The sequence below is a fragment of the Mixophyes fleayi genome, chromosome 1 (assembly GCF_038048845.1).
Source record: "Mixophyes fleayi isolate aMixFle1 chromosome 1, aMixFle1.hap1, whole genome shotgun sequence".
Classification (NCBI taxonomy): domain Eukaryota; kingdom Metazoa; phylum Chordata; class Amphibia; order Anura; family Limnodynastidae; genus Mixophyes; species Mixophyes fleayi.
Window position 1 is genome coordinate 421,128,911 of NC_134402.1, and position 23,967 is coordinate 421,152,877.

At 42.0% G+C, this 23,967-nt stretch overlaps 1 protein-coding gene across 1 annotated transcript; it reads left to right on the forward strand.

Annotated features, from left to right (window-relative positions):
- The first annotated feature begins 1,340 nt into the window (after window positions 1–1,340).
- On the forward strand, window positions 1,341–7,401 carry MCIDAS (multiciliate differentiation and DNA synthesis associated cell cycle protein). The gene is made up of 8 exons (XM_075193647.1): window positions 1,341–1,439; window positions 1,530–1,608; window positions 1,727–1,812; window positions 2,670–2,678; window positions 4,319–4,391; window positions 4,852–5,060; window positions 5,174–5,284; window positions 5,738–7,401. Exons 1-8 carry the CDS (start codon window positions 1,341–1,343, stop codon window positions 6,203–6,205), a joined length of 1,134 nt encoding a protein of 377 aa, XP_075049748.1. The 3' UTR covers window positions 6,206–7,401.
- Window positions 7,402–23,967: the final 16,566 nt, after the last annotated feature.

Consider the following 23,967-nt stretch of genomic DNA (forward strand, 5'->3'; position numbering starts at 1 on the left):
TTGTTAAATTGTGGTACATAGCAGTCCCCATAGACATCTATGGGGACTGCTATGTATTAGGAAAAAAAGTGCAAAGCAGCAGATGTCTATGATATCTGCTGCGATGCACTGTTGATAGATTAGACGAATACTTTAATTGACGTCTATTGAATTGACATGAAAATGAGGTTTAATAAATAGACCTTATATGTGTAACTTCTTAGTGTCAGACAACTCTCATATTTTTTTTGATCACTAATTTTGGTCAGTGAGGCCCAAGAGTTATACTTTTTTTCCAGACTGACAGCAAATGTACAGGTAGATGGTACACATTATCCAGTTAAATAAAATAACTTTATTAGTCTAACAAGATTATAATTTTATTTGTAAACAGAGATGATTCTATGCCAAATAAAAATCTTTATCTTGTATTTATTTATATTTTTTTAAATGCATCACTGAATACAACTAATAGCATCTATAGGTTGCTGTGCACTTGTAGTGGTCAGGGCCATCTTTTCCATTGGGCATGATGGGCAGCTGCCCGGGGGCCCCACGGGCAACGGGGCCCCATAGGCAGGGCTCTTAATGAGAATAAATAATAATGCAAAAGAAAAAACCTACAAAAAAAAACCTACAAGGGTCACTGAGCAAGTACATTTATCTATCTCTATCTCTATATATCTATATCTATATCTGTATCTGTATACATCTATATATTTATATCTATATCTATATCTAGGGGCCCTGGTGCACTGCTTTGCCCGGGGGCCCATAATGTTGTTAAGATGGCCCTGATAGTGGTAGATTAGCATTTGATCCGTTGTACAATGATGTTCCTCATTGCCGCTAAAGGTGCCATTATCAGCAGCCATCAAATTGCAATCATAGCAACAAGACGTTTACAGTAAATGAGTGATGTCTGGCAGGAGTCCAGTGTGAAGCCGGCGGGGAAGAAGATAGCTGGTGGCTAATCCTTGTCACCTCTAATTAGATGTTAGCGCTCCTTTACTCCTATTGTCCCAGTGTTATTAGCTCCACTCCCAACTTTCACTGCTCGCCCTCATCTCACCTGACAGTTGTGTGCAGCCCGGGCACTGGCGGGCTCCCCAGTCTCCAGTGCGTGTCTGAGTACTGCGGCTGCCCGGTCTCTGCTGCTAGGGACGCCGAACCTTAGTGACCAGCGGGGCTGCTGCGCCTGTGATTGGAGAACGCGATATATGTCTGTTACTAGTCCCCACGTATAAAGTTAACTCTATGAAGATTCCATTCATTTCAATCTGCATAATATAGTATCCTAACATCAACTCCTACAGAGCTCATTGTATCCCTCCGGTGATCGGAGAATTATCGCTGCAAATATGCAGAACAGAAGAAAAGCCTTTGACAGGCTTTGTCCCAATAGGATAGTTGATTTACCTAACAGAGTTAATAAGAAGCAAGACAAGGCTGAGAAAAAGGTAGGAGTCAAATGTTTCCTAGTTTGCCATTGTATGTGACATGCGTCTGTTTTATACACACTGAACAACTGTACACTTATTTATACACAGGTATCAAAGGGGATATTCTCAGAGCCCCCTGGCCCGGTGATTATATATGTGGACCAATCTCCAAGCACAGTAGATGCAGGTATATCTATATATTGCTGCATTAGAAATATCATGTCAGGCTCTCATGTAACTTGCGGTTGTGTTTGAACCTCAGATGAAAGCTGCTGATGTGACTTTTTCTCATGTTTGCCCTACAGCGCTGTCCGCAATTGATTGGCAAGATCTAGCTGATTGCAACTCTGTTATACAACAAGACGCCGCTAGGGGCAGCCTCACGCAGCAGGTAACAAACACAAGAGTGTACATCAAAGTCTGTCCCACTTACATGTTGTTAGTTACATTATCGCTGTTAAAGTGAATAAGAGATGTTAATTTGAGTGCCAATACACACTTGATGTGTCACTACACATACTCATTCCCTTGTAACTACTTTGAGATGAATTAGCATCCTGGTCTGTAATGAGAGTGACCTACTCACACAGTAGATTTTACATTATGCGGAACATTTACTAGTGCACTTGGGAAATAAAAGCCCAATAATTTAAAATTGTAGGAATCCCTCAAGAATAAGAAGTCTGCCTTTATTATACATTTATATGGCTATTTTTTACATATCACTAGTTTGTCTATACGTTTGGGTATAATGTATAACTATGCATACCACATATTATTCAGCGTGTGAAAGTTTCACCAATTGCCCTAAATCGTACAATAAACATACAGTATTTACTATGAGCCCCATATCGCTATAAACTCCACATATGAATCAATTATTACCAATACTGGTTATATATATATATATATATATATATATATATATATATATCTATATCTATCATGAACCTCACACCTCTACAAATGTTAACACATGTGAATCATTATAGTTTACTATGTTTGTCCCCAATTGTAAAGCGCTATGGAATATGTTGGCGTTATATAAATAAATTATGATGATGATGAATTCATAATTACCAGTACCCTTCATATACATCTTTTATTTCATGAACTTCACATATCTATGAAAGCTTAGCAATTCCCGACATATCTTTATACATCCCCTGCTTTCTGTAACTATATAGTGAATGTTGTGATATATTTCATATATTAATATAGTAAATTGATAGTTCTAGTTAAATTCAGCAGAATAAAGTACCTCTGCGGTATTAGAACATGTGTATATGTATGTAGTGCATTAGATTCATGTTGGACAAGCTGTGTGATTCTGTTTTGGAAACGCTTTGATGTTACTACAGAAACTAATGTTCGTTATTGAATGGTGAAGCCAGTGTGATCACTGCATGACCTGCACACTCCTATAACGAGCCCGTGCAATCTGCTAACCTCCCCCATGCTCTAAGCACCGCTGCTAGTATATGGAACAGCATGCATCGTTTTATTAACCCTTTGCCAGGCGTGATAAGAGTATACTTAAGGATTACTTAAATTATGAATTATACGTTGCATATAATATCGCCTTCTCATTTTGCTACAAATAATATATCTATGCAATGATTTATATTACCCTGCATGTACCCAGATTTTAAGTGAAGCAACTTGAGTGCGTGTGATTTGTTGCAATCATACCAAAGTAACCCTCACCATTATTTGCTGTTCTCTCCCAATTTATGTGGCCTTCAGTTACACCCATCTGCAGGTAGCACACATCCTTTTCTATATATAGACGTTGGCACCACATCCCGTGCTATTGCCTAATGGCTGGCACTTTAGTGTGTTTGGAAGAGGATTATGAGCAAAATTCAGTTATGTGTTGCAGTGTTACTGCCAAGTGCACTCATAGTAAAAGAGACAAGTTTTTCTGTGTCACACCAAGGTATGACCAGCATTAATACAGTAACTCTCCCTAGATTAAACATACAAAAACTGACTCCATCGTCACAGGAAAATAAAAAGCCCACTGCCAAGCTACTATTAATTGGTGTTGGATATAATATAATATTTAAGGCTGTGAGTGTAAAACAACTATGTACCCTTGAAGTCCGAGCAGTGGAACTACAAGTCACAGCATGTCCTGCTAACTAACAATAACAAAAATGAATTAAAAAAAACAATATTTTGGTTCTGACATATTTATGGGTTATTGTATTTTTCTTGGACCAGTATTTGCAGTGTTTTGACTGGATAGAAGGGTGGTGTATTGTACTATAATAGATCAGCGTGTACAGCAACATTACCTGCAGTGAATAGACATTTAATGACCTGTTCTGCGCCATGTGAAGTGCTTTGTACCGTATGTGATCAGTGCAATTAATGGGAGGCTCCTAATCTAATCCTTAATCTCTCTTTGTGTGGATGCTAAAGTCCCCCAGGCAGTTTGTTTGCCCGGTGCCCTGAGGTGAGGCTCTGCACATTGGAGAAAGCAGTCTGGGTTAATCTGTCACTGAAGGGCTTTAAGGAATGTTCCCCTCTAAGGGACAGTAATTGGCCAAATATCGACCAATCAGAAGCCAGCACTGGATGTATAGGAACAGCACAGACTGACAGGTTTAGTAAACGTTCTCCAGAAGGATACCTGGCTAGTTACACCTCCCATACACCTGCCACTGGCATCTCTCACTGAACGCTTCCACTGTTCACCTGGTCACCAACTTCTGGGAATTGGAGATACAGATAAATCGTTGGATATGGCAGTGCAGACATGTCTCTTTAATTTCCCAACATATGGATATGAGCACCAGGTTTGTGGCTGTATATTGTGCTAGGGACCCCCTCTTATCACCTACGGGGACGTCAGTGTGCCTGTACTTACTCGTGTATCTCTGTGTTTTAAGGGACATTGCTTGCAAGGTGGATCCGATTTTGATCTGCAGGAATTCAGAGATGCTGTGGATAGCTTTATTGCAGGTGAGTTTTACCTATTTATGTTTAATGTAGGCTAAGGCAACTTGTGGTTCCTCAGCTGTTGTGAAACTACAAGTTACAGGATGTATGTTAACTTCTGTCACGGCATGCTTAACCTTGTAGTTCCCCAGCTGGAGAGTCCAAGCTACTTCTTCCTCTGATGACTTTCCATAATAACAAAGTATATCTTGTAGTATATAACAAATTACTACAAGACTTGTGAAATATATAAATGTGCATTATATTTTTTGGGTAATAGTAGTTTTCCCTTATGTTATATTTAATTGGAAACATTTATATTACATATACATATTTAATTTAGTCTTAATGGTAGCATTTATTTACTGCATTTGAACAAACTATTTCAACTCATATGCAGAGCAGGTCGTCTTGGTCTATTCATTGTGGAATATTTTATACATATATATTAAAATATTTTATATTTATGCCATTCTCTTCCCAGACCAGTCCACTCACATGCAGACGGGATTGGGCGCTGCAGATTTCCATCTCCAACCCTGCGATGTGTCGGTGTTTGAGCAATGCATGCCAGCCCCTATGCACCCGCAGCCCAGCCAGCTCATGCAGCCCATCCCCACCGAGCAATACTGGAGGGATATGGCTGATCACAACCAGAAGGCACTTGGGGATGCTTTGGTGCAGAACAACCAGGTATGCACATATATCTGTCAGTAGTGATAGTAATCAATGATCCACGATGCAGCGTGCTGCAGTCTGTTAATTATCTATTTAACCATTTCACTAATTTCCTTATCCCAATCCAGCTGCATGTGACACTGAATGAAAAGCAGGAGGAGATCGATTCCCTCAAGGAGAAAAACGATCAGCTTAAAGAACTCGCTAACCAGGCGCAGCACTTGGCGTCTGTACTTGATGTAAGTACAAATGGAACAGCTAGTATTAGCGCTTGCAAAAGATGCATGCTGCAATTTCGTATTTTGTCCACAGGGGGCGCCTGAACACCAGCGAAAGCATCAACATAAAATATTTCTTTTCAAGTGTACAATTAATTAGACCTACACTCAGGCGTGTTCCTATAATGAGGCAACACGAGGAAGCTGTCTCAAGCAGCAAGTTTTTTGGGGGAAAATGCAAGGAATTCTTCAAGAAAAGGGATAATTTTCACTATGCAAAATTGAAGATTTAATTTAGTTTTATTTACTTTGTTGGTAACTATAATATTTGACAATATTTTTCTTTTAAAGTACACGTTTTCCGTCTATATGGTTAATTGTATCAAAGTAATACTGTTCTCTTTCTATCTAATTATGTTATTGTTAACTATAGTGTTTCTTGAGCTAATTTTAATAATATTGTCTATTGTACAGAAGCTGATGGGTCATCAGTCCAGAGGTAATGGCAGAACTTCTTCTGATGGTTTATTGAACAGACCATCAGTCAAAAGAAGTTTAGAGGAGTTCTACCCACAGAGCAGTAATCAGGACTCTAATCAGGTGGATGAGCTATTAAGGGAGATTTCAAAGAAGTGCAATGCTGCCCACATGGGGAGTGACCACAGTGAAGCCAAGCGTCCTAAATTGTATTCCAAGGAAGTAATGGACTGCAAAGAAGAGGTCACCACTACTATCAAAATGTGTGGAGCTTTTCATGGACTGAAGACCTCCACAGCACAAACCTCAGTCAACTTGTGTGACACTGACTTAGAAGAAGATATCTCATTCAGGACCTCTATCAGGGACCACTGCACCATCCGGACACTCTCCTTCCCCCAGGGAAATGCCTTCACCATTAGGACCAATGGAGGGGGCCACAAGTTTAGATGGGTCCCCAACTAAGTTTAAACACAATCAGCTAACTACACTTCCTAAGATTAAAGACAGTGCTTGCAGTTTACGCTGCTGGGTATCAGGACTACCACCAGAGGGCGAGCAATGCTAGCTATGGTCTTGGACATGAAGGACCTGAGTCATTAAGGAGAGCAAAGCATAAAAAAGGAGTAACTTTGAACCTGAGCAAAACCATGTTGCATTGGAGGGCGAGGTGAATTTAAAATGTGGGGACAGATTTATAGTTGGAATAGGGGATGTCCTAGATCAACTTTACATTTCAGTGTAAAAATAAAGCTATTAAGTATTTGTGTGCTATATGAAAAAACAGCCAGCATTTTCTTTATGTGCAAAGTAATACACTAATTTGCACCCCTTGCATTGTAACATGGTTTGTCCCAGAGAATATTTACTTATTTTTTTGCCTTACTTTCCCTAATGAATCCGGCCCGAAGATTGCTGAGCACAGTCATGGATAGTTTTTCACATTGACTTAGTTTACATGAAGGAAATCTGTTTCTCTCACTAAAACGGTTTATGTCAAAGAAATTGACTTTTTTTGACTAAACATATTTTAACTATGTATGCCTTAACATCAGTTCACATGTCAAAGTGTACTGAGTAAACTTTATTGTATTTTAGTGAACAAGGTACCTGCCAAGATGGACTAAATATAAAAGAGGCCCGTTTGTACCAGTATTAAATTAAATGTGTTTCTAATTACCTTAAAATGAATTTAAAATGCTTCCTACACATAGTGGGGGCAGCCATTTTGTGACCTGAACTAATAGGCATTAGAATGCAGAATACCACTATGAACTTTCAACATTTGAGAGATGTGAGGCAGCCTATCAAGTTACTAGCCGTTAGTAACCTAACTGGGGCATGATATACAAGGTGGTAAATCTATAAATATTGGTTCAGCCCACAAAATTCCTGCCTTCACTGTTTGATACCATAGGTAATAACCTCCTATATTTCCATAATGATCATTTTGGAATTACAACCACCATAATGCTCATCAAACATGCAAAGGAGTCTGGGAATAATATTCCACAATATAATCAACAGTCTGGTTATTTGTACACATCTATTACAGGGATTCAAAGGAAATTTTCATTGCACTGACCCCAATTCCAGAACCTATTTATATACTCATGTAATCAGTTCATCTTATTTCAAACTTTAGTGGAAAAAAAAACTTGCTGCTGTTTCACCATGTAACTGTAAGAACATAATTACAGATACTGTAAATATTTTATTTTCATTGTAAAAATGTAATGTAACGTAAAGTTGTCAATTTATTTTTGGCATGTTCTTGAGTTTATAATGACATTTTGTTTAAGACTGCATTATGTTCTATTTTTTGAAGATGTTTTCTAAGTAAAATTATTTATACACATCATCACTAGTTTGACTTTGTTCTGCGCTTAAAAATATGGTAAAAGAAAAATGGTAAACAAACCAGTGACAGTTAAATACAATCCAACATTTTGTCGGGGTAACATTTCACTTTTAATATATTGCTATTAAGTAATGTTTTCAAGGACATGATGTGCACATATAATTGTAATTTTTTATTGGATCTCACAACTATTTTCCAGAGAACAGTACAGGTAATTACCAAAATAAGGGAAACACTTAGTAAATGGATAAAGAGATACATAGTTCAGGAATATGGTCTCTTATCTGGAAACTCTAAAACGAGACACATGTAAAAACCAGAAAGAAAAATGGAGACAAGGGGGTATATTTACTAAACTGCGGGTTTGAAAAAGTGGAGATGTTGCCAATAGCAACCAATCAGATTCTAGTTATCATTTATTTAGTACATTCTACAATATGACAGCTAGAATCTGAGTGGTTGCTATAGGCAACATCTCCACTTTTTCAAATCGGCAGTTTAGTAAATATACCCCATGATCTCCAAGTCCCACTTACAGTCACTGTGAGGAGCACTGCTAATAATTTTAATGAGGGGGATAATACCCATGGCAGTGTGGGGAAAGTCACTGGCATTTTTCAAATGTAATTTAGTTAATTGAGACCATTAATCAGGAAATCCCTGCATCCAAAGCATTCTGACTAATAAACCCAATGTCTATGCACACAATTATGGTTCCTAAGTTAATAATGCTATTAAAAAAATATCTTGTGCTTTGGATCATGCACAAAAATGCTGGATTGGCTCATCTGCCCAATATTTACATCACAGTGCCTAGATAAAGAGACCTCAGGTGTATTCGAGACAGGGCAGGAGTTATAGTAATGAAGACTGATGAGCTTACTGATGGTTCATAAGGAACAGTGACACATATTATGCTGGCATTGAAGATTGAGAAACAGACCTCAGCACCTAGGGGTTACTGATAGAAATAGGTACTGGAGCAGTGGCTGATACAGGCAGCATGATGGCTAAGTGGTTAGCACTTCTGCCTTACAGCACTGGAGACATGAGTTCAATTTCCGACCATGGCCTTATCTGTGAGGAGTTTGTATGTTCTCCCTGTGTTTGCGTGGGTTTCCTCCGGGTGCTCTGATTTTCTCCCACACTCCAAAAACATACTGGTAGGTTAATTGGCTGCTGTTAAATTGACCCTAGTCTATGTGTGTGTTAGGGAATTTAGACTGTGAGCCCCAATGGGGCAGGGACTGATGTAAGTGAGTTCTCAGTACAGTGCTGCGGAATTAGTGGCGCTATATAAATAAATGATGATGATGAGGATGTTCCTCCTTCATTAGTAAAGTACATGAGTTGATGAAATTTCTTGCGTATGAATGATGCAATATTGTTCATTACAGTTTCGATCTATTCACTAGTGTAAAGCCGTACCTAAGCATTGCATACTTGTGTCACATTTGCTTGCACTCCTCATTATTAAATCAACATGGCGTTAGTATGGGAATTACACTACTCTCTTTTACTTAATACTAAAGAAGTCAATGATTTAAGGATAGAAATAGGATATGATAAAAGAAATATGTATATTGAAACTTTCACTTACATACTTTATTGAGTACATGTCTTTAGTTGTGACAGGTGAAAAATAAGGCCTGTTTCCCCTTTGAAACTAGGAGACCTCTTACAAAAGAAGGAAGCACATTGAACTTGGTGCATTCAACTCCACTCATTTAAGTGTCAGTCTCAGAAATCTACTATGTTGGCTTTGTTCTTTGTCTGCTGCAAAACAACGCCTACTCACTTACCGAAAATCCCTATAGTAAAGGCTACGTCTATGCTCATGTGCAGACATAACCACAAGCTATGTATGTGCAATGTCATGGTAAATGGCCCCCATCCTCTTCACTTGCTGGATGTATTTAGAGGCTCACTCCATAATTGCAATAATACTGGAACTATAATGGGGAAGCATGACGGTGTATATGAAATGATAGCTGCAATCACACAATCTAATCCAATGAAGCAGTGTTTCAATGGACAGTATAAAGGAATGTGCCGCTGCCTTTGTTTGTTCAGAACCTGCCAGTCTAAGCTACAGGTGCATAAAACTCTCCTACTCAAAATCAACACAATTACATTCATTACACAGAAGTCATGACTTTCCTGTATAACTGATGTTTGGAAATTCATGTAACCAGGCAATGCAAGACACGTGTACATAGGGAAATAATTCCATATTTTTATTTAAGGAAATATTAAAAAAAAAAGTTCTGAGACTATTCACTTATGTTTGAAGCCCTACAAAGATCTGCACTCTAAAAACACTTCTTATTTCTTTTCGTTTTATATTACACGGCTGCTACAACATATGTTTTTATAAGAAAGTACTTCTTGTGCTTTATTAGTGATTGGTTAGCGATTGGAAAGAAAGTAGCGACAATTTCTGCTGTCTTACTATTAATATTATACTATATCCACCACTTACACACATTGGAGTTCATCATACCCAGAGACGTCAGCAGTCCGTACTGAATTGAAAGGCAGCATTCATATGAATATTATTGAAGTCTCCAGTGCAGGTAGGGAGCACTTTAAGTAAATAACACATTATTTGTGCACAAACATTATCATTTATGAATCTTTAATAATGTAGGCCGTAATGCAAATGCTGCTGTGTGACATCATGCACTTGTTCTACAGTGAAGATGCCCATTTTTACATGTAACTATGTGGATTAGGGTGTCAATATGGCATCAGCTATGGGGGTGCAGCATTTCCTCTATCTGATGAGAGAAGGTGGGTGGATTGGGACATTTTGGGGTGATTGTATGATAGGTGCACTCATACTCTTCATACTGTGTCCTCCTGCACAAACTACGTTCAGGTGGATACCTTATGTTCTAGGCAGAGAATTGTATTAGTAGGCACAAAAAACCAATGTAATATTAATATGTACAAATGTGACAAATTAAATAAAGCCGTATTTTATATAAGACATAAATGAAGCTATAACGAGCTGTATTTTAGAAGAAAAATGTAAAAGTTATAATTAATTAAGAGTGTAGTCCAAAAGTAATAGTAGGCAGGTCTTAGAAATGACATTGTTACTTTAACGCAAGCACATTACTATCTAGGACTGCAATCCTGCAAATGGTCATGCAAAACATAATGCCACTGTAGAGAAAGATTTCCCTCCCCATGGATTACCCCTAAAATTAAAAAAAGGCATAATGCAATAGCACCTAGAATATTCAACAACCTGAATGGTATATAAACCAATATATTAAAATGTTACATTTTATTCTGCCTCAAAAGATGGCGTGACAATATTCTATAGAAAGTGTTCATATTGAGATTATTTATATATTGGGAACAAACATTTACTATGCAGGCCAACAGGCCAAGGTAGGCACAAGCCTAAGTAAGCACTGTTTAAGGGGCAGCAGGGGAATGTCAGTGAAGTTTCTTTATATCGTTTTGTATTTTTCTTTTTATGTTACTGTTTGGACTGTGCTAGGCTGATACACTCAAGTTCACATTGGGTTCAAAATGTCTAGTTTGGGGCAATTTTTTTGTGAATACAGCCCTGCATTTAATAGAGCATGGTTTAGACATTCACCCTGTATACACAGAAAACAGGCCATGCTGTTCATGGATAGAAATACATTACACATTAGTCTGGTCCTCTCGCCAACTCAAACTCAATCTTTCAAAAACAGAATTAATAATATTCACACCCAACAATAGAAGCTTAGTGCCTGACATTTCTATTTCTGTTGACAACATGACCATAAATCCCACCCTGCAAGCTTGCTGCCTAGGTGTAATCCTTGACTCGCAACTATCCTTTGTTCCCCACATAAACTCTATATTTACATCATGCTGCATACATCTAAAAAACATTTCCAGAGTACTCACATATCTCACACAAGACACTGCAAAAACTTTAATTCATGCACTCATCTTCTCCCGCATCAACTATTGTAATTCCCTCATTACTGGTCTTCCAAAAATCAGTCTCAAGCCAGAGCGTTCAAGCTTTCAAGTGCTCTCTGAAAACCCACCTCTTCAGGCAAGCTTATAATATTCCTCTACCACCCTCTAACTCTCCTTATGTTACCCTATTACCACCCTCTACACAGCTAACACAAGACAACCCACTGACCAACATAGTTGTGTAACTGAACATACAGCTCACTAAATACTTTGTAACCTTTGCATTCTAGCTGGACAAATATTTAATATGATGTAGCACTTACCCTTGTATATCAAACCATTGTCCCATAGATTGTAAGCTTGCGAGCACGGCCCTCTTACCTCTGCGTATGTATGTTTTAGCCAGTATTGTTTTATTACCGTTTGTTCCCAATTGTAAAGCGCTATGGAATCTGCTGACGCTATATAAATAAATGTTGATGATGAATAGTCTGTTTCTGTTATTTCTATTTATTTCCCAGCTGGATTCCCTGCACTGGATGTAATACTATTAAATAAAACACCTGTAAGATGAATGAATTCAGCACACATTGCTGCAAAGAGATAAAGCAGCAAGACTGAGAACAGATCAATGCGATTTGGGTGAAATTGACTGTGATTTATTAACAAAATGCAAATGAGCAATAACCCATAGCAGGGCCCTCTTAACAACCTTTTGGGCCCCCGGGTAAAGCAGTGCACCAGGGCCCCTATATATATATATATATATATATATATATATATATATATAAAAAAGTGGCTATATATATATATGGGCCCTGCAGCCCAGGGGGGCCCGTCGGTGGCAGCACAAAAAAAAAACCTGAAAAAAAAGAAGAAATAAATACTGACCTTGCTGTCAGCTGGCGATCCGGCTCCCTCCCTGGTCTCCTCCTCCGCATCGGATGTCGGGCGGGCGTAATGACGTCACGCCCGACATGCACTGCCAGCGCCGCACGGAGGAGGAGACCAGGGAGGGAGCCGGATCGCCAGCTGACAGCAAGGTAAGTATTTACTTCTTCTTTTTTTTCAGGTTTAATTTTTGTGCTGCCTCCGACGGGCCGCCCTGGGCTGCAGGGCCCCCGGGCACCTGCCCATTGTGCCCAATGGGAAAGACTTCCCTGACCCATAGCAACCAATCAAACAATGCTTTCATTGTGCAATATGCACTAGGCTGATCAAAGCTAATTAAGGATTACTTACTGCACATTTGCATGTTGACAGTAAATAACACCTTTGTTGTTTTGCTTCTGAAAGAAAACCTTTTAGTCAATGTCATGTTGCAGTACTGCAGTGCTTGAACCAAATATGCAGGGTTAAGAGGTTTGATGCTTAAGGGCAGTATACAAATGGAGAAGGATTAGCAGTCGTTTTTGATCTGATCAGTGGCATATGGGCATTTACACTGAGCCACCACTATCAGAAACTGATCATTGATGTTGCTTGTTTGTGAGTCTACACTCACAATGATTTCTATCTGACAAAAGGATTGCGTATATACCAGTAATGGATTAAGACGATCTGGCATCCAGGGCTGTGTTTTAATCATGAGCAAAAATAAAACATAGGGGAAAAAATTGACACCCTTCTGCAGTTCTGCACAGTCCAGTAATACAGCAGCGTCGGACAGGCCTGCCGGGGGGCCAGGGTATTCCTCAGAGGGCCCCAGTGCCTGATAACCCCGCCCTCCTCATTGGTGGGGCAGGGCAGAGTAAAGCTCACCCCGACTGACCGGGCCCCTTGAATTTTACTTGCTTTTTAAAATTGCTATCTTAAACATAGCGGAACGCAGTAAGTGGGGTAAGCAAGGCGGGGGAGGGGCGCCAAGCCTGAGGGGTGCTCCCCTCCACTTGTTATCCCCACTTGTCTGCCAGCAAAAAAACAAAAAGCTGTATGTGGCGCAGCGCCCTCCTCCTCCTCCCTGCTCCGTTCACACTGAAGGTCGGGCGTGACATCATCACGCTTCAAAACTCAGTGAGGAGCGGTGCAGAGAGGAACCTGCACATCAAAAGAAGAGGAAGAGAAGAAGAAAAAAACTGAATAGAGGAAGACAGAAGAAGAGAAGGAAAGAATGTCATAGAAAGGTAAGTAAATAATGGAGGCAACAGCAATGTTGATGAAGGAGGGAGGCAGCAGTGTGGATGAGAAGGGGGTAGCAATGTTGATGAAGGAGGGGGCAGCAGTATTGATGAAGGTGGGGGACAGCAGTGTGCATGAGAAGGGGGCAGCAGTGTGGATCAGAAGGGGGCAGCAATGTTGATGAAGAAGGGGAGAGCATTGTGGATGAGAAGGGAGGTAGCAAAGTTGATGAAGGAGGGGGCAGCAATATGGATGAAAAGGGGGCAGCAGTGTGGATGAGAAGGGGGCAGCAGTGTTGATGAAGCAGGGGGGCAGCAGTGTTGATGAAGCAGGGGGACAGCAGTGTGGATGAGAAAGGAGGAAGCAATGTTGATGAAGGAGGGGGCAGCAATGATGATGAAGAAGGGGGCCAGCAATATTGATGAAGGAGGGGGGAGCAGTGTGTATGAGAAGGGGGCAGCAGTGTGGATGAGAAGGGAGTAGCAAAGTTGATTTAGGAGGGGGGAGCAGTGTGTATGAGAAGGGGAGCAGCAGTGTGGATGAGAAGGGGGCAGCAATGTTGATGAATGAGGGGGCAGCAATATGGATGAGAAGGGGGTCAGCAGTGTGGATGAGAAGGGGCAGCGGTGTGGAAGAGAAGGGGAGCAGCAATGTCTAAAGACATCTGCTGTAAGCTACTTTGGGAGTCGGTTTGTAGTGGCTCGGGGAGGGGGGTTGTGCTTTCTTTTGAAATTATTTGTCCCTTGCGATGTGATGACTCCCAGTTACAGATAGACTGGGAGCCACTGCATCGTATCAACAACGTCTTGGTAAGTGGTGGAGAGGGACAGGGAGGGGAAATATATGATAAAAAGGGACAAGGAGAGGGATGTATGATAAATTACATGAAAAAATATATTTGTGAGTGAGGAAAAGAATGTTTCGGTAGGGAGTTCTGGTGAGCATGTAAGGGGCATGTGTGGAGCATGTTGGGAGGTCTGAGGGGCTATTTTGGAACATGTGGGTGGTCTAGGTGGCATGTGTAGGCATTTTTAGATGAGTGATGTGCATGTCTTTAGGTTCTTTTTACAGTTTCAAAATTAAGGGTAAGGTTCAGCTCTTTAAAAAGTAGGATGTATGTACTATATACTGTAATGTACTCTGTTTACTTATTGCATGACTTTCCATATTTCATGTACCCAGGGCTTTTTTTGTCAAAGGAAGCTCAGAACGGCGTTCCAGCACCATTTTTTCATGGGTTTTCAAAGTTTAATTAACTTTTTAGCATTTTTTTTCTCTGCGGTGCTGCTACAGTGCAGCACCGCATCTTAGTGTGTGTCCTGCTTCCGGCTCTGGCAGCGTCGTGACGTCACAACGCTGCCAGTGAGAGGAGCCGCGATCAGGCAGAGAAGCGAGAAAAGAAGCATAGAAGGTAAGTACAGACTACAAAAAGCGAGCAAGGGGGGCAGAAAAAGAGGGCTACAGAAAAACGAGGGGGGCAGAAAGAGAGGAATACAGAAAAATGAGAGGGCAGAAAGAGTGGGCTACAGAAAAACGAGAGGACAGAAAGAGAGGGTTACAGAAAAATGAGGGGTAGAAAGAGAGGAATACAGAAAAATGAGGGGGCAGAAAGAGAGGAATACAGAAAAATGAGAGGGCAGAAAGAGTGGGCTACAGAAAAATGAGAGGACAGAAAGAGAGGGCTACAGAAAAACGAGAGGGCAGAAAGAGAGGGCTACAGAAAATTGAGGGGGCAGAAAGAGAGGGCTACAGAAAAACGAGAGGGCAGAAAGAGAGGGCTACAGAAAATTGAGGGGGCAGAAAGAGAGGGCTACAGAAAAACGAGAGGGCAGAAAGAGAGGGCTACAGAAAATTGAGGGGGCAGAAAGAGAGGAGTACAGAAAAATGAGGGGGCAGAAAGAAGGCTACAGAAAAACGAGGAGGACAGAAAGAGAAGAATACAGAAAAATGAGAGGGGCAGAAAGAGGGCTACAGATATATGAGGGGGGCAGAAAGAGGTGAGCACTGCATGTACCTATATATTTTCCAAACAGGCCCCAACATGCCAGGATCCAGACAAGTAACCAGCAGCAGGTTGTGACAACTACAGTAACAGGTAGGAGAGTACAACACTGTCGACAAGCAGCCTCATCCTTTAGCCCTTCTAATTTTGTTTCCTAACTTCTCTTGCTCGCTATCTTCTGCTCTTTTTGTTCCCCTGCCTTTGTTGTCTACACTTTCCAAGTCCTGTCCATCCACCTGCTGTGTTTCTACCTTCCATTTACTTCATCATACTCCTCATCCTCTCCAATCTTACCCTATCTCCTCAGACATTCAGACTGTGAAAATGAGCTTGAGGCACAAAGACACAAAGCCCAACCAATAATCTTCTTGTAAGTGAAAATGTTATTTTCTTTCAGCTAATGTTTACATGTGCTTGCCTGGGCAACAGGCCTTCATGCTACACCTCCTTATCCAGCGGGGAGAAATGGGGAGGCGGGGGTTGCCTGCTTCCGAGAACTTTCCTTTATAGACTACACTATGATGCTATACATTGTCCTCCGTGGGCTGACCACATCCCCTTTAATGACTGACCAAACCCCCTCTTGCCACACCCCAATGTATTGGGCCCCTACCACTGCATTCCCCAGGTGGACCCTTTAAGTTCCAGTCCGACACTGAATACAGCGATAAGAAAAATACTGATATCGCCTTACCATCATTTTGTTATTACCGCAGTGTTGCTATACAACTTGTATGTATGTTGCCCGTCCCTAATGTAGATGGGGCTGGAGTTGTGACCCTCCTGTTATTCTGGGACCCAGGTGGTCTCCCCATCTAGCCTTAATATAATCAGACTCTGCAGTACCAAGGATCATTGACAAATTTCCCAATTTTGAATTTACAGGCACACACAGATAAGGCGACCGATGGATATACTATAGTATACTAAACTATATACTTGCCTACTTTTGGGATCTCTCCTCTGGGAGATCCTGAAGGAGATGTCCAAGGGGCAAGTTAGTGGCTTGACATGATTTGCTGCTTGATTACAGCCACGCCCCTCTGCTGAATAATACTCTGATAAAGCATAGTTGCCCACTCTCCCAGAATGTCCGGGAGACTCCCGAATTCCGGGTAGGTTTCCCAGACATCCCAGCAGAGGAGCCCATTCTCCCACATCCTGCTCACTTCCTAGTGAAGTGGGCAGGATGGGAGCCTCCATGACGCGATTTGCTGTGAATCGCATAATTTTGGCTCTGCTCCCAACAATGAAATGATGCTTTCGTGCCATTGTGTTGCAGGGGTGGGGCCAAAATGATGCAATTTGTAGTGCCCCACCCACTCCGTCCACACACTTTACCTCCCCTCCAGGATCTCACAGAGGGAAAGACTAAAAAGTTGGTAAGTATGTGATAAATGTTCCAAATCCAATAATCCCATTACTCTAACCTCTTGGAAGACTCTGTAAAGATTATCATATGCTAAATATAGTATGGTGTCGATTCTTTCCATGTGTTTGGGCCCACACATGCCATCTAGACCTCCCACATGTTTCAAAATAGCCCCACATGCACTCAGGCTCCCATATATAATAAAATGGTGCAATGTGCACAAATGTGTCGTAACCCAGAGCAACCAATCAGATTCTGTTATTTGTCTAATTGTACATTGTAACAGTGTAGAAAATGAAAACAAACATCTGATTTGTTGCTATGGATTACCGCTCATTTATGCGCAAGGCATGAACCAAGTTGTGCTCAGCGCTATAGCTTCTTTACGTGCGAGCAACTTTGAGAGCAAGCTGAGCAGTCAGTGACGCTATCGGCTAAGGAATTTTGCTTTCTGTTAAAATATTCTGAGTATTTGTGCTATCGCTCAAATCTGAAACTTTTTGAATCAACTGATCTGCAATGTGTTTTCTTACCTGCTTCTTAGTTATAGCTCTCTGCTCCAGGCATTGTATACAGTAGGGTGGAGGAAGTATAAAGCACGCACTTCTGACAACAATATTGTTCAAGCAAACATCACAAGGGTAAGGTTTATGAAAGTAAAGTATTTAAACAGAAACATCAGGCTTAGCTTAATGCTGGTTTCAGAGAAACTTACATCATAAATCTGTGTGTTCACTGAGAGTGTTTGAAAAACTGGTAAATGTTACACATAATTTACAATAGCACATTATGGGGTTCATGTAGAGTTGGCCGTCGATCTGTTTTTTTTTCTCAAGAAACGCAATTCCATACTGTACATACGCAGCAAAAACAGTAGGCTTTAGTGCAGGGCCGCCTTTAGCAATCATGTCCCCCGGGCCCCCCCCCCCATGATCTGCCTGTGACAGCCAGATCACATGATCGCAGGGGGGATGAATCCTCCACCCCTGCGATCGCATCCTGGTGCCTGGCTGTCACCGTGACAGCCAGGCTGAAGAGTAGCGGAGACCAGCAGGGCCCCAGGTAAGTCTGTGCTGCGCTGTTGTACCGGCCCCCCTGGTGAGCCCGGGCCCGGTATAACAGTACCCCCCGTACCCCCCTGATGGCGGCCCTGCTTTAGTGCATGTTACACTTTCCACTCTTTAGGTCTGTTGAGGTTGAACAGGGGAGAGAAGGGGTAGGCAGGCGCTGGGCGAGTACACTAAGGGTGGGTTCACATAATTACGACTCAAATGGACCTGGACACATATCAGGGCAATTTCCCATGCCCTGATCTCAGTGTTGGTTTTGGAAATTTCATGGGAAATTACATGCTTTTCTTCGTCCAGATTTTGCCAATATCTGCTTAGGCTGGCAGCACCAGAGTTGGTTTGCCTTTATTTTGGTGGGAGGTGGGGGAGCTCCGGCTTGCCTGTTTAAAAAATTATTTAATCATTTTTTTACAGTACTCCTTTATACTGCACATGTGCAGTGTGGAAAAGCGCAGTTTACGCTTCTGACTCTACATGATCCCCTAAGCCTCCAAAATGCTAACAAACAGCACTCTGGGCCTGATTAAACAAGGCACGGATATGGATACTGAGTTTCTGAACACATGTAATTCGGGTCTGCACATGCCTGAGTTCATTAAGGAACTGGTCTGAAGATACATGTGCTGACGAATACAAGTCTAAGTACGCTTTACTGCAAGGTAGATTTCTAAGAAAACGTGGGACTGTAAGGGAGGCCAGACCTTCCCCATTCAAACTTTTTATACAAATACATATATATAAGTCAAGGCTTTATTGTCTGGTTTTTTTAAATCACATTTAAAATGCCAGTCCTTATCATCAAGTTGATGATGATGACTGACATATGTAGAAGTGTAACTTGATGCGCCCACATTCTAACAACTATTTTGAGTTGCACTTATTTTAAGAAACTCCAAATAATACAGTAAGAGGAGCCTGCAATTCTGTTTTTTAAAGTTTTATTTTTGACATGGTCAAACAACCAACACCGAGAGCACGAAAATATAGGCATAATAATCATACAGTAACTACGACCAGCATAGTCACATGATCACTCAATGCAGAGGAGACATCAATATTTAAGAAAAAAATGGTCGACCAAGGTTATTATATTAAGGAATAGAAAGGTAGAGAAGAAAGGAGAAAAAAGGATAGGCCTGAAGAAAAAAGAAAAGAGAGAGAGAGAGAGAGAGAGAGAGAAGAAGAGTGGCTAATGTCCGTGGTAGCGATCAGGGTAAATGGCAGGACGAGGCAGGGATAGGGAGAGAGCAGAATCGGGTGAGGCCACAAGTAAGGAGAGTGGGCTTGGAAAAAAGAGAGTAATGGGTTCCATACCTTGCTGAAGGCTCTCAAAGAATTGGGAATAACGCTGGTCATATATTCTATACGTTGGGTTTGCCACACCTTATTAATAATGGCGTGGAGGGGTGTCTGTTGTCACAAGTCAGCAGCGATTTGGCAGGTAGCTGCCGAGATGATATGCCGAGTTAACTTGTTTTGATGACAGGTCGCCGAGGGTGCTCCCAAGGTTAAAAGAAAAATTTGGCCTCCAGAGGGATATCAATCTGAAGGATCGATTAAATCAATTGCTTAACCTCAGTCCAAAAGCGAGTAAGCTTTGGGCACCCCCACCAGATGTGGAGGAAGGTGCCCTCCTGGGAGCAACCCCGCCACACTGGTCAGAAGAGTCCTGGAGAATCTTACGGAGACGCGAGGACACATAGTACCACAGAGAAGAAAGAAGAGGGAATAAAAACAGTGAGTCTAATTGGGCAACAGCCCTGAATGAAAGGAACACATAGAGGGTTCAAAGACCTGGTGGAAAGGCTATGCATAATACAATGAACAATATCAAAGGGTGCATGGGGGAATGTTCCTAAGCCTGTGGAGGATAGACGCCAGGACCGGAGGACCCACAAAAAAAATACATTTTTGTTTAGAAAAAGATAATAACGATAATAACAAATCAAAGAACAGTGTGTGTAAAACAAACAGTATGTAAATACTAGACATGTTGCTTTAAACAGTTAAGCAATTAGGTAAGGGAGGGGCATAAAGGGTAAAGTAGGGGGGAAAGGGGAAAAGGGAAAAGGGAGAGGGTCATAGGGACCGAAGACAGCATTTAAGGCAACATGATATAAAGGCTATTAGAACCACTCGGGTTGCAGGGGGGCTAAACGTTGTAGGTGAAGACTGCAGGGTAGATGACGTGGGCAGAATGTCCAGCTTGGTAAGCAGGTCTTGACCTTGGTTTAGAGTTTTGACAAAATGAGAGGTGTTGGCTGCAAAAACCTTTAGCTGAAAAGGGAAACCCCAACGATAGTGTATGTTATGCTGGCAGAGTATCCTTGTAACAAGTTGTAGATCTCAAAGTACCTGGATCATTGGTGGGGCAAGATCCTGAAACAACTCGAAAAGAGAGAACAAACTGATCTCTAGTTGCTTGTAGAATGCGGTCCCTAGTACGAAAATAATGTAAGCGGACAATAATGTCCCGAGGAGGTTGACCAGTAGTGGGTTTGAATCTCAGAGCCCGATCCATGAAGCAGTCTGCATCAGTGAGATCTGGTAGAATGTGAAGGAAGAGGCCTTTGAGAAAAGGTGGCTTTCTGAGAGACTGGGAGCGTGTGGAGCCGGGAGAAGCGACTTCCGGTTCAGCTGCGGTACTTCTGGTACTCAGATCGCGGGGACGGATGATTTCAGTCCTTCAGGACACTCAGGCAGCGTGAAGACTCGGCCGGCGCTCCACAAATCCTCCAGGCACCCCCAGCTAGGAGCAATAGGGGTAAGTCCTGCTCCCGATTTGGCAGTGTGGTGTAATGTATGTTTCACTGCTTATTGGGCGGCCCGTGGTCCTCAGTGAGCAGCGAAGGGGTCACAGTATACTCCAAGAGAGCTCAGAAAGTATTTGCCAGTGTAGGTTAGATGTGGAGCGAGGGTGTTCCCGCAAATTTCGCTTTAAAATCAGCGATAGTGCGGAGCTCAGTAAGAGTGCTGCCATCAGTGATGACGTCCAAGCCACTCCCCCTGCGCAGCCTGCATTTTACGTGTACATTCAGGACACAAAATTGGGCTCAACCCTAAATGTTGAACTAAGAGCACTACAAATAAATGTATTTTTGGAAATTACCTGGCATTCTGGGGTCTGCTTCAGCCACCTATTATAAACACTGCCTACAGGTGGCTCTCAACAACTTGTCATCTAGGTATAAGTAGATACCTAGATACCTCTGAAGAGGCATGCTGTGCAGAACTATAAACATCAACAGTTTCATTGAAATAAACTTTTATGTTTTTCTCCAAAAAAAGTATTCGGATTAGTCTAATTTATGTCTTTTTTTAATGTGTGTAAGGACACAAAGAATATAATAGCGGTGAAACATTTGTGTGTGTGAAGCTCTTTGTTACATTGCTGATTGCATCTGGGAATGCGCTTCTCTGCCATGAAGTGTAATACGGAGGCGCAAAATGGGTCCCTTTAAAAGTATAGGCCAAGACTCGATCTCCACTGGCTCAGAGCTGCTGCAAAATTAGTTAATTTTTTGGAGTGGAAATGGCCATGCATCCTTGAACACAGCATTGGGCAGCACAGTGGTTAGCATTGCTGAAGTTCCAGTGCTGGGGTCATTTTTTAATTCTGACCAGAATGCCTTATCTGTGTGAAGTTTCTATGGTTTCCTCCCACAGTCCAAAATCATACTGTTACCTAGCATGTGTGTGTGTTTGTGTGTGTGTTTGTGTGTGTAGTAGGGATTTAGAGTGTTAGCTCCAATGGGGTAGGAACTGATGTAATATCATTGCCACCATATAAATAAACAAACAATAACAATAATAAGGAATGCCCCTGAAAATACCCTCTCCACTTTTGCTTGCCAATAATGAAATCTCATTTCTACAATGAGCTGCAAAACAAGGCACACGGGAGCATGTACTCCGTACTTAAGAAGTTCAATACTTCACTCCACCAGCAGCCCCCTCTGCCTGTGCAAACTGCTGCTTCTCTGCAAACAAGGACATCTTTCCCTTTAAGCGTAGACACCCTTGTCGGAAACTATGTACACTTGCACATATTGAGGCGAACAATGGGTCCAAAGCTACATTTGCATTTTGCGATTCGTAAATAACCTCCTCTTTATGCCTCTGATTCTTGTCTGGATTTCAATCACTCTTCTGTTGTAATTTGGTAGCTGACTTCCTTGTGATTTTATTAACTTTGGTCTGTTTGATTTCATTGGTCGTTTTCTACTTGTCTGTTCCCATTTATCCTATTATTGGAAATTGCTGACTTCACTTTAAATTCATCCTTTCCTCCTATTATTCTGCACTCTCTATTGCCAAACAAGCAATTTCACATCCCTCATGTCCTCCCTGTCCAATAAACCCTGACACCTCTTTGCTACCATGAATACTCAACTCTGTCCTCCCCCACCTACTCCCCCCTTGTCCATCATGACACCTAGTTCACAGACAACACTGACTCTATCCACAATTATATCTGTTCTCGTCAGACTTGTCTTCCCCACCTGTCTTCTCTATCACTCACACTGCCACATTTGGCTCCTACCCTTATGTAACTGTCCCTGAGATCCTCTCTCCTTCTCTTATTCTACAATCTGTCCTCTCGTTCCTGTTCCCTCCAAGTTTCTCTGCTCCCTCTCTTCCAATGCCAATTGTCACCTGCTCACCTCTATAACCTGTCTCTCTCTACTGGTATCTTCCCCTCTGCCTTCAAGCATGCTCTCATCTCCACTATTCTCAAGAAACCTTTCTTTGACCCATCATCTTACTCCAATTGTCACCCCGTATTTCTACTTCATTTTGCTTCTAAAATTCTCAAGCAATTTGTCTTCAATCGTCTTACCCACTTTCTCTCTTCCCATTCTCTTTTTGACCCTCTCCAGTCTGGCTTCCATCCCTTTCACTCAACTGAAACTGCCCTCACTAACAAATGACTTACTCTTAGTTAAGTCCAACGTTTTCTTCTCCTCACCACCCTTCACTCTCTAGGTCTTCACAAAACAGCTCCCTCCTGGTTTGCCTCCTACCTCTCTGCCCACTCTTTTAGCATGTCTGCTTCTGACTCTTCCTCCCATTCACTTTCCCTTTCTGTTGGAGTCCCACAAGGCTCTGTCCGCTCTTCTCTCTCTACATCACCTCTCTCAGTGAACTCATTAAATCATTTGGCCTCCAATACCATCTCTATGCAGTTGACACACAAATCTATCTTTCCTCCCCTGACCTATTTCCCTAACTTGACCTATGTCCTATGTCTTCCTAACTCAGGTATCTAGATGTCTCTCTGCTGTAACTACCTGGATGTCACAGCAAATCCTGAAACTCAAAATCTCCTAATCCGAGCTCATCATCTTTCCTCCTGCCAATGTTGATATCTCTCCCAATATCTCCTCTTAGTTGACAACACCACTCTTTCTCCTGTCACTAAAGCCTGCTGTCTTGGTATCATCCTGGACTCAGCCCTCAGCTTTAGCTCTGATATGCAGTCCCTGCAGGGGCGGACCCAGACATTTGCCCTACCCAGGGCGATTTTAGGGGGGGCGATTTAGGCCCCGCCCCTTTCTGTGTTCTAAGGCTGCCGGTGGCTGCACAGTATGTGCAGGTCCGTTCAGCAGTGAAAGTGTGCTGTCCCGCTGCTCTGATTGTGTTTAAAACACAATCAGAGCAGCCGGGCAGCATACTGTCCCTGCTGAACGGACCTGCACAGTGTGCAGCTGTCGGAAGCAAGCCCCTGGTAGGGGGGGCGAACGCCCCGATCGCCCCCCCCTGGATCCGCCACTGAGTCCCTGACCAAATCCTGCCACTTCCTCCTCTGTAACATCACGGAAATCCATCCCTTCCTCTCCCAGGAATCAAACAAAACCCTGGTCCATTCAC